This window comes from Malus domestica, chromosome 11 (genome assembly GCF_042453785.1).
Source record: "Malus domestica chromosome 11, GDT2T_hap1".
Classification (NCBI taxonomy): Eukaryota; Viridiplantae; Streptophyta; class Magnoliopsida; order Rosales; family Rosaceae; genus Malus; species Malus domestica.
In genome coordinates, this window is record NC_091671.1 from 37,443,932 (window position 1) to 37,456,134 (window position 12,203).

The following is a 12,203-nucleotide window of genomic DNA, read 5'->3' on the forward strand; positions in this document are numbered from 1 at the left end:
CATATATTCTTCCATCTCGTAGACAAAATGTTGGTTTTGTTTTGAGGAATGGAAGCATGTGCCAAAGCACTCGTCTTGTAATTCACTGATTTTATCATGATCCGTTGTTTGACGTTTTAATTACAATTATTTGATCAATTTGTATTTTCGGTTTAGGATCACATACTAAAAGCCGCTGCGGACCGACTCACCCGCTGCGGCTCTCTCGGATCAAGGCTGCTAGAGATTACTTAGAGGGAAAGCAATTTAAACGAGTTCCACTTAAAAAAAAATTCAAAGTTGTTACACGTTTAATACCACTAGGATTCGATAAATAACTGTAACACTTTCAAATCTCCACTTTACCCTCGTGAAATTAACTTTCTTGCCATATAATAAACCGCATAATACAGGGGCAAAACTGTCACTTTGTCATAAACTAATCTCTGCTTTTCAAATACGGAGAAGAAGGCGGGTTGGAAAAAATTTTAAACCCGGAACTTTATGCGGGTCCAGCGGGATTTCTGTCGACGAGATGAAACGCTGCGTTTCGGTTTTCACTTTTCCAAACCAAATCCCCAGAGGAGGTCAACAGGCGGTCTTCTTCTTCTTCTCTCTCTCTCTCTGTGCAGGATGGCGATCAGCATAGTGGACTACGAGCTACCGTACGACACCCACAACGAGTACGACGTGACGTTTTACGGCGACAGAATCCACACCATGCTCACCAACAGCCCCGCCATGGTGGAATCCTGGCTCTCCACCGTCACCCTCGCCAACCCCAACCACCGCATCGTCGGCCTTGACGTCGAGTGGCGCCCTAACTTCAGCCGCAACTCTGACAACCCGATCGCCACCCTGCAGCTCTGCACAGGCCCCAACTACGCTGGCTCCCTCCAAATCCCGCCCGGCACTGTGCTTCCCGGCGTCTGCTTGGACCCCAATTGCCTCATCTTCCAGGTCATACACTCAGAATCGATTCCCCAGTCCCTATCCAACTTCCTCGCCAATCCCGCCTTCACGTTCGTCGGCGTCGGGATCGAGAGCGATTGTGAGAAGCTACTTTTGGACTACGAGCTGCGGGTCGCCAATGCGGTCGATCTTCGGGGTTTCGCGGCGCGTAGGTTGGGGTTTCCGGACCTGAGGAACGCCGGGTTGAAGCGGTTGGCGAGCGCAGTGCTGGGGAAGGAGCTGCAGAAGCCGAAGAGGGTGACGATGAGCAGGTGGGACAGTCAGTGGCTTACTTATGATCAGATTCAGTATGCTGCTGTTGATGCTTTCATTTCTTATGAGATTGCTAGGCAATTGAATCTTAGGGGTGCTTAGTGGATTGCAATTCGACATTGTTGCGGTGAGAATTCAAATGTCGATTTTCTATGGCTTTAGCACGATTGCTTACAATGTTGGGTAAGTTTAGAAATTTGGATTACAATGCTGGTTTTAATGGACCTGAATTAGGGATTTCGGTTTACATTGTGGATAACTTTTCGGGTTGATGTGTTGTTACTTGCACTTATGAGCTTGTTTAGTTACTGCTTTATGTTTCTCATCTGATCAGATGGTTCTGACTTTGGCTTATGTATATACATATATCGTTGTTTCCTGATTGCCTCTGTTCAATGCGAGTTTGTGGAATGGAATAGAGATGTTGAAACTTCGAGATGAAAATTGAAATGTCGGGTTTTTTATGCCTTTAGTAGCGTAGTAGAAATTGTTTACATTGTTGGGTAACTTTAGAAACTTGGGTTCGCTTTGCTGGTTTAATCAGTCGTAGTTAGGGATTGGATCGATATTGTGGAAAGCTTTTGCTATTGGTGCCTTGTTAGTTGCAATTTTTGAGTTAGTTTAGTAATTGCTTGATGTTTTCCATCTGATCAGAATTTTCTGACTTTGGCATATGCATACATATATTGTTGGATTCCTGTTTTAATCTGTTCAATGCAAGTAGGAAAGGTAAGGAACTCCTTCTCGTTCGATTGCATGATTGGTATTAGTTGGACTGACTGGTTTTGGATCCTGTTGAACAAAAAATCATAGTTTCGGTGACATTGAATTGTTCTCTTTTCTTTGATCACAAGAAACGGTAATAGTCTGCCTGATGATGAATTATTATAGGACCAATCTGCTGAAAGGAACACCAAAATGCTCTCTTTGTAGTTGATATAAAATGAAACTGCTTAGGAATTTCCTTTTGGTCTGCACCCAGAAGAATTGCAACTTAGTTTCGTATTGGTCGAGACTTGATGGTACTGGTCAATTTTCTCATTAGATTTGTTGAGGGGAGTCCTTGAATTGCTGCTTAATCCGTCATTTCTGACCGTAAGAGCCATTTTCTCATATGTGCTGCATACAGGTTTATGTTCCCATGTTTACAATTTGAGCTTGCATCAAACCGTATTGCGATTTAATTTGTTTCATTCCTCCAATCTGTCCAATTTTTACGCGGTAGAATGGTGATGGGTCTGCAACCACACCACACCCCTCCACTCTTCCTCCGTACAGGAAAGGAAGAGAAAATTCCTTCCCTTTTTCCGTCCACCCCATGCTTTTCCATCTCAGCCAGATATAGGAGAAGGGGCAGTTGGCTTAGTATAGATTGTCGATAGTTCAACTTGATCGATAGTTCCTCGGGTCGGTTGAGTAATGTAGTTTGCTATGCTCATAGCAGGCTTGTTCTTCAAGAACAAAAGTAGCAAGAGAAAAGCTTTTGCGCCGACGCATTATTATGGATGACCAATTGTAGTGTAGAGGAATTTGAGACTTGGAAGTACAAGTATTACAATTTGACATCAATTTCAAAGCCGCCAGCGTTTCGGACATGAGAATGGCTTCGAGGGCGACAACAAAGTTCTGTCATTTGCATCACTCGCATAAAGATCGATGAAGATCAAGTTCAACAACATTGGGCCTGATGCAGTGTGAATTCAACCGTTAATACGAGAGAAAGCCTCAACATGTACCTATGAAGAGAAGCTTTTCGAATGCCGGATTAGTCATGAATGACAAACACATATTGGGTGCAAGACTCGTACGTTCTTCCATCTTGTAGATATTGTTGTCTTAACAACAATTTTTGAAACACGCATAATTATGTTTCCAGAGGTATGTTGTGTCTTAGGAGTCCTGTTCTTTTGATCACCTGATGGCCCTATATGCATAGTCATATTTTATTGGATTTAATATCAATGGTTGAGATTAAAATCTTAAAACCACGTTTCTCACACAAAGGAAATATAATATTGCAATCTCAAGGCAGTGATGTTCAATATTGTGTCCATATATACATACATACACACACACACACACACACACACACACACATATATATATATATAAAGCCTTTAAGGGAAGGGATCCTTATATTTCAAAAAAAAAAAAAAATGAGAACACCTACTTGACCGTTAGATTTGGCTTTAATGAAATTATGTGGTTGAGATTCTGTGGCCTGTGATTTAATCTCAACCACAAAATTTCATTAAAACTAAATCTAACGGTCAACAAGGTGTCTCCATTTTTTTTTTAAATGTGGATCTCTTCCCTTAAAAGGCCTATATATATATATATGTATGTATGTATGTATATATATTTTAGAAGAATGTTAAAGTGATGGCTCTTGTAAACTGAATGATTAGGTTGTAAGAATGACTTATATTTGAGTGTCATTGAAACCAGAGTGCAAATATTTAAGTGGAAGGGTACTAATTGACCATTCAAGTCCATATATATTCTTATATTTGATATGTAAGAATGATTTTTATATGAATTACACCGGATTAATTCTATACTAGAGGGAAAACTAAAGGCGGTTATCAATTCAAATAAAGAGCAGTTGCAGCATATAAGGTTGATTTTGGTCTCTCTTTTCGGGTACTACTTGTTCTCGTATTGAATACCGATCCTATTGAGAGTATTGCGATACTATTTCTGAATCCAAGAGAAGAGAAGACAAAATCATGGCTTCATTGTCTTCCACTCCAAGTAAATATATTTATCTATCACTCCTGCCCATGAGGCCTTGGGGGTGCTTAGTGACACTTCTGGAGAAATTCAGAAGTTCACTCGTTATTTTTGGCTTAATGGAAACGACCATTTTTGGTATATGATTTTTATGCATATTTTTTACATATCAACAACTCTCGTCTTTAAGATTTAAACTGAAGACATTATTTACATTTTTTCCTGTAGTAGTATAGTTTATGGACCAAAATATTACATACCGTAGGATTTTAAATCAACGGTTTTGATTAAAACATTAGAAACAAATATTTTTTTGGGGCTAAGAAGCAAATCTATTTATTCTCCATCCTTGATATCAAATCCAAGGGTGGGTGATTATATATGCATTTTTTAGTTATCATCAGGTGATCAAGAGAACATTAAATTATATGCATATTAATTAATGTTTTAACATATTGACTTCACTTGTAACTTACCCATTTAGAAAATGTTCTTTATTGACCAGTGAGGGTGCACTTGAGTATGCAAAAGCGATGGAAGAACTAAATCAAGTTGTGACAAGAATAGTATTTGAAAACTACGGTGTAGAGAAGTATCATGATGCTCACGTTCAATCAACTTCTTACCATCTCCGATTCAATAAATACAAAAATCCCAAGAAAACTGGGGATGTGGGGTTAACCCCTCATACGGACAATAGCTTCTCCACCATACTTCATCAAAACCAGGTCTGTGGTCTGGAGATGTATACAAAGGATGGTGACTGGATAGTCTTTGATCCACTGCCGTCATCCGTTATATACCTAGAAGGAGATGTATTTCAGGTACATCGATCTCGAAATATTAACCTCTTCAAGTATAATTATACCATCTCATGCATATTTTGATTCAAATTTCTCAAAATAGATTTGGAGCAATGATAAAATACGACCTTGTAGACATAAAGTTTCGTTGACGACGATGGGGTAAGATTCTCGGTTAGGCAATTCACATTAATGAAAGACGTGGTGAGCATACCACACGAACTCGTGGACGAGGATCACCCTCGACTGTACAAGCCACTGGATCATGTAGAATTTTTCAAAGAAGTACTTGACGGTAAGGCTGACCCTACAGTCCAGGAATACTGTCGCATTTGAGTTCTTTGGTCCAAGGTCCAAGCGGCTGGTTCCTCTTTTGCCCTTTATTTTCTACTGTCATGTATTTTCTTTTCTTTTATTGTTTCTTCCTTTTAGATTGCTATCGTTAAATAAGATGTTTTCTTGTTAGAGACCATGTAACTCAATTTGTTAAGAACCCTCCCACGCCTGAGGTCTTGAACGACCCCTCCTACACTGTCGCTTGTATTAAAGAAAAAAGAAAGTAGATGTTTTCTCAATAAAGTATTGTCGCATTTGAAATGACCCAGCACATCTTGACTTTTCAAGGCCACGGATTGAACAGTGGCAATTTTCCAAATTTCTAGTAGTGAGTCTGGTACTTCACCATATAAATCATTTATGAACCCACAAGGATATTCAAAAAATTCTAATAGCCATTGTCAAATTCTTCACAATAAATTAAAGAAAACTAAACAAAGTAGATCAAGATTTTATACACCGGACTACATGCATGTTCCCTTGATAACATAATCCTTACCATCTTCATCCAAACGTCATCGTTAGCATTGCATCGTCAACAAAAGTTATGCTTTTATTTCACTGATACCTAAGTCTTTCTGAAACCTAGGGTAAGACTTCATGTCAATAAATTCAACTTGACAAGTCTTTGAACCCTTTCAAACTTGCAAGTTCTCTTGTTTACCTACTTTATTAGGTGATTCCACATGTAGCCAGAACATTCTGTATCTCTACCATTTCCTATCCATACCAAAACCTTACAACTATTTGATATATTTCACTTTCTCAATCTGACCGCTTTGAAGGGATTTTGTAGACTATTCCTTCCTCTTTTACCAACCACCTTATTTTTCCTCCCTATAATCCGCTCTGCGAAATATAATGTAAAGAACGTGTTTTACTTGCCTGGGGTGAAAAGGACAAATGTTTAACTGTGGGAGAGATTTTTCAGTATGATCAAAACACAGGATGGTATACCACGTGTCACTATGCATATTGTGAGATATGTGTGTTAAAAAGTTAATAACTTAAAAAGTAAAATTTCCCATCACTTATATAAAAACACATGGTGTACCATCCGTATTCTGGTCACAATGAAAATTTTCTCTGAAGGAATTCCTACAAGGAATGTAGTTGTTCGTATGCTTAGTGTTGGTGTCAAAACTTAGAACAAGTCTGGACTGGGTTCAACACATATTTGCTCCCATTGTTGCTTATGGTCTCGGAGCCATGGGATGACTCAAGAGAAAGATAGAGTAGGCATGCGTCTGTTGGAGGTTCCCAATATGCATTGTTTGTGTTTGAGTGTTTGTGAAAGTTGTGCGTAAGTCTGACTTCTTAACCAAATGATTATGCACCGACTGGGGCACTGCCGCACTGGTTCAGTTGTTCTTTTATGTGCCTCAAGTGAATGAAGACTTAAAATTTAGTGTAACTTTGTATGTTTTTGTCTAAAACGTAATAAGACAAAAACTATGAATGTAATCATTTAATGATGAGGTAAGTCAAACGATGATCTGATGGTACGATTGAGCGATACAAGACACATTTGGTTGCCAAAGGTTTTCATCAACAATCTGGTGTTGATTATTTTGATAGATTTGGCCTAGTGGTAAAACCCACAACAATTAGAACTGTTCTCTCTTTTGCCATTATTTCTGGTTGGCCTTTTAGGCAACTTGATGTTAAAAACAACTTTTTTGCACGGCAATCTTTCTAAAGAAGTTTATATGCAGCAATCGCCTGGTTTTGTTGATCCTACTCTTCCCAATCATGTATGTAAACCTCATAAGGCCATTTATGGCCTCAAGGAAGTTCATCAGGCATGGTTTCAAAAGTTCAATTCCTTCCTTATTCGCACAGGTTTTATTCAAAGTCAGGCTGACAATTCTATGTTTGTTTACAAAGATAATTCAACCATTATGGTTTTGCTACTTTATGTGGACGGCATGGTTCTCACTGGTAGTTAATCGTCGGCTTTACATTCATTTATTCAAACATTGGGGGCCAAATTCGATATCAAAGATCTGGGACATTTACATTATTTCTTGGTGTGGAGGTTACTTAGCACTCTGATTCTGTTCATCTTACTCAAAACAAGTACACATTCGATCTTCTCAAACACAGCAATCTCTTGGACTGTAAACCTGTTTCCACCCCTATGGCCTCTAAAGGTACACTTTCCCGCACTGATTGTAATGATCTCACTAATCCTCCCCTTTATCGATAAATGGTTGGCACCCTACAATATCTAACCATAACTCGTCTTGACATCTCCTGTTGTTCGATGGTTTTCTACTTCTTCTATTTTAGTCAACTATTCTAATGCAGATTGGGCAGGCTGCCTCGATACCAGAAGGTCCACAACCAGATATTGTGTATTTTTGGATCCAATCTAATGTCGTAGAGTTCCAAGAAGCAGCGTATCGTCTCTCATTCGAGACTTTTGGTAAGCAATACCATTTTAAGTGAGAAAAAATTGAAATGTTTTTCCTATATACTCTCTTCCACCATCACTCTGCAAGATTTTTATCTTTGCTGAAAATTGAGTACACACAAACTGATAAAATGTAGCAAAGACATAAGAAATGTCTGATTTATTGATTAAGGTAAACATCCAGCAAAACCTTGTACAATATTCGACAAAAATGACATAGTACCTAAACCCATCAATGGATATATATGGTGCAGGTCCTCACAAATCATTATGGATAACTTCAAAAGGGATTACAGACCTAGTTGACACTGATTGAAAATGAAGTTTTGTAAACTTTCCTTTCAAACAACTTTGACAAACAATAGGAGATGCGTGAAATCTCGTCCCCAGATTTCACTATTTAAAATTACATATTTCACATTCTTAGTTTTGATGCGTTTGTATTTTCGGAGTATAGTTTTTTTTTTTTCCCGATAAGTAAAAGGATGAAATTACCCCTATTGAATTAAACAGGATTTTTCACGAACGTATTTGATCCTTTCATGATTTTCCAGATTTCTTTACATATTCGGATAATACTCGTCAACACGGACGCATGGGCACAAACACAATATAATTTTGAGTTATAACAAAAGAGTTATAAAAAAATGAAATTGAGGGCAAAATGGTCATTTGACCATAAATCTAGAAGTCTCAGCAAATCTGATGTGCCACGTGTGTGGCTGTGATTGGAGAAGGAAGAGATAAGGGAGGGAAAGGAGGGGGTGCTACCCAATTAGAAAAGAAACAAATGAGGGGAAGGGAGAGAAAGGAGAAGCATGAGATTCCTCGACCCGTTTCCCTTTGCGACCCAACCCGGCGGGAACCATGGAATCCGATGCTTTCTCAGGCCAAATTTTGGCGAATTACGTAGAGAAACCACTTGGGAAATACTGCACGACCCTTCTTTTACCAATTCCACCCCAAAATCGATGAAATTGGGCTCAGACTCATGAAGAACCTCACCAATGGGTGCGATGGTTCCATGGCGGTGATCCGTCAATTCCAAAGTTAACTCCATCGATTACCACCACCAATATACTCTCCCTAACCTTAAGAACAAAGCCCAAGTAGTGGCTGATGCATAAGAGTTCATTTTGAGGTCGAATCGAGAACACCAATTTCTAGGGTTTCCAGTGGATCGAGGTGGTTTTCAGGTGTTTCCTGACCGAATTGGACTTTGGCCCAGGTAGGAAAGTTGTTCCCCTTGTTGTGTTCTACAATTTTGTAAAATTTGGTAATTTTTTAAGTTAGGTGAATTTTCTGGCTAGTTGGGACGCCCAGCCTCTGCATGCGGAGGTGTGTGGTGGTGGCAGCGAGTGGCCCGAGGACCCACTTGACCCTTCTAGGTTAAATTTGATACCTCGATTCCATATGTGACATCCAATGGACGAAATTCCATCATTCGAACATAGTTTTGTTAGGGTCCACCTCTTGATCATTATAATCATCGACGATCCTACAGTTGGATTGTCGCCAAACCTTAATGTGTTATAGCACGTAATATTTGAAGACATTAGAAACTGATGGTTCAAGAATTTGACATACGGATCTTTATTAATTGAATATTTAAGTTTGTAAAACTAATTGTCGACCGCCACCTAATTCTAGCAATTGGCGGAGATCTGACCGTTGAATGGTTCAGAAATTTTAGGATAATGTTCTAGAAGATTAATCAGATTCTTGGGAAGTTATGGATTAGAAATCCATGGGCGGATGTTCCAAATCGAATTATATAGGGTTGTGTACCCCACTATGGACATAGAGTTGATTTTTGGTCAATATGTTGCGAATTGATCTTAAATATTAAAATTAGTATTACTAGTGACTAAGTAGGGCTTAGTGGGCCAATATTGGTTAGTGAGCTATCCAGGTAATATATACCTCGGTTACATGTATGGGATGCCTTATGGTGATATATATGTGTATTTAACTTCTCGATAATATGAATGATATGAATGATAATTATTATGACAATGTGACCCTAGAATCCTATTAGAAGTATTCCCATAGAACTTGTGTACTTGTGTGACATGTTAGTTAGTGGTCATGAGAAATTGATAGTGCAGGTAATTACGTTGTAAATCATAGAGGTTGAGATAAGGGTAACTAGGTTGTGTGTTAATCTAACTGCACCATGTAGTAGTGGTACATGGATGGTCCTGCTTGGTATATCCGTAACAGGGGAAGGATTTACTGATGCTGATTGGGCAAGTGATGTGACTGATAGAAGGTTTACATCTGGGTATTTTACATTTGTTGGAGATAATTTGGTTACTTGGCGGAGCAAGAAGCATAACGTGGTATCTCGGTCCTCTGTTGAAGCCGAGTATAGGGGTATGGCAAAGGGTGCGTGTGAGATTCTTTGGCTACGGAAGTTACATTAGAGTCTCGGTTTTAAACAGAAAGAGGCAATGAAGTTGTATTGTGATAATAAGTCTGCTAGAGAAATTGCTGAGAATCTAGTACAACATGACAGGACTAAGCATGTTGAGGTTGATAGACATTTTATCAAAGAAAAGCTGGAGAAGAAGATTGTGTCAATACCATTTGTGAACTCAGAGGAATAACTTGCAGATATTCTTACCTATGTCGTGTGTAGTAGGAGGTTTGATGACTCGCATGTCAAGTTGGGCATGAGTAATATCTATGCTCCAACTTGAGGGGGAGTATTGGGATAAGTCAATATTTAGGAGAAAAGGAATGTAAATATTTTGTAATTATTAGAGTCATGTTTTAGGAAGGATATTATGTCCTTTATTTTTGTTTCCTTTTGTAACAAGGATTGTATGTACCTTTTATTCATAATTGTGGAATATACGAAAAATTAAGCCGTAAAATTAAATTCTTGTTCCATACGTGCATCGATCCACTAATATTATGATTAACGTCGTGCTCCTGGGCACTCCAAGAGACATCATTAATGCATTCATCACTTCTGAGTGTGCAGTTAGTAAGAATGTTTGTTATTGTTTGTCTTTGGGAGCTTTCAATTTAGGCTCAATCAATGGTATGTAACATATGATTTTGCCTCAAAGAAAAAGGATTCATGAATTGCATATGTAACATTGTAAAAATCAACTCACAATTGGTATGAGAAATTCACTCAAAATCATAATATAACTAATCACGTTAAAAATGAGAAGTTTGGTTATGTGGAATACTATGGGGTTTAATTTGAAGATATAAATTTTTTGAATTTTCCCTAAAATATGCATCACATGTGGGCTAAAATCAACTTTTTGCTATCTGCAAGGTTATCTGGGATCGATTTGCTTGACTTTAATCTTCTGATCCTTTGCTGATGTGATGTAGACGTAATATTGCTTGGCGTTAACTTCGTTAATGTATCATGTCTTGGTCAAGTGGATACATGCGGCATACTCTTCATGGATCGTCGTCGGGACTCAACGATGGATGAAAACAACAAATACTTTGAATATGCTCAACAAGAACTCCTAACCATGTCTCACGTGTGGCGTAGTGAAGTGAGGTGAGCCTTGAAATGATTCGAAGATTTCACAACTAAGGTCATATCGTGGACCTCCAAGATATTGCGATATCCCTAATGGTAAAGACATAACCATTTGGGAATGTGTCTTGTGTGGGTTTGATAAGTAACCAACGTTAGCATAACAAACAAGGCAAGCATCATTTTGAGGATCAGGGGGGTTAGATCTGCTCGAGATGCGTTGGAATTAGCCCAAATCCATACTACCTTTCAGGGTAGCGAAAAAACGTCTTTAATACCAATTAAGTGGTTGCATGTAGGCCCAGTGCTGCATCTTTACCAATAGATCAACAGTGAAGGAGATGTCCTGTCTAATTGCAATGAGCTAAGTACAACAAGCGCAAAGTTGAACTCAGATATGGAACTTTGGATTCCATAACTTCTTCAAGGGTCTCGTTTGCATATAGCGTATGAAAGATTATAGGTATACTCAAAGGTAACACCTTCGGGGTGTAGTTCAACTGGTAGACCAAAGTACCGTCAGAACAACACTTGAACTTCAAGTCAAGGTATAAATGAGTTTTCCGAAGATCCTTTATCTCAAATTTCGTCTTCAGGTGCGAGATAGTTTTCTCAAACTCTTTTAGAGTCTTAGTGAGATTCATGTCAATGACATAAACTGTAATTCTAACAATTCGGAATAAGAATTCATAGTTTAACACGCAAGGGCATACTTTATATCCTTAATTGATTAAATAATCACTTAGACGAGTATACCACATCCGATGGATTGCTATAATCCATAAGTAAATGCTTCAAACAAGTTGAAAAGGTGTTATGTGGTTTGGAATTTATTTGAACCAATCCATGTAATTCTTCAGGAACTTACATGTAAATCTCCATATATATATCCCCATGGAGAAACATTAACCACATTTCATAATGTTGCAGTCAATCACAGGGTGTTTGAGAGAAACCTTACGTTGTTAGGCGTGCAACATATTGCACTATTTCATTCATCTCAGTACACTTCATTTCCCACATGTAACACAGCAGGGTTACCTTGGGCAGTGTAGGAACAATAGGTCTAAAACACACTTTGGTAAGGAATTTAACTTGGATTGTAATTTCAGTTGTCTAATCAATTCTACATTGTCACTAGGGGTGCAACTCGGGTGGGTTGGGCGGGTTGGAAGGTCAACCAAATCCTAACCCAATTTTT

The 12,203-nt window shown here is 38.6% G+C and overlaps 1 protein-coding gene and 1 long non-coding RNA gene across 2 annotated transcripts; both read left to right on the forward strand.

Annotated features, from left to right (window-relative positions):
• The first annotated feature begins 445 nt into the window (after positions 1-445).
• LOC103448943 (3'-5' exonuclease-like) lies at positions 446-1,647 on the forward strand. The gene has a single exon (XM_029108649.2). It carries the CDS (start codon positions 484-486, stop codon positions 1,303-1,305), a length of 822 nt encoding a protein of 273 aa, XP_028964482.2. The 5' UTR covers positions 446-483; the 3' UTR covers positions 1,306-1,647.
• A 2,888-nt stretch (positions 1,648-4,535) lies between these two features.
• On the forward strand, positions 4,536-5,343 carry LOC114819394 (uncharacterized). Its single transcript, XR_003766451.2, has 2 exons — positions 4,536-4,760; positions 4,843-5,343. It is a non-coding gene; the product is annotated as an uncharacterized lncRNA (long non-coding RNA).
• Positions 5,344-12,203: the final 6,860 nt, after the last annotated feature.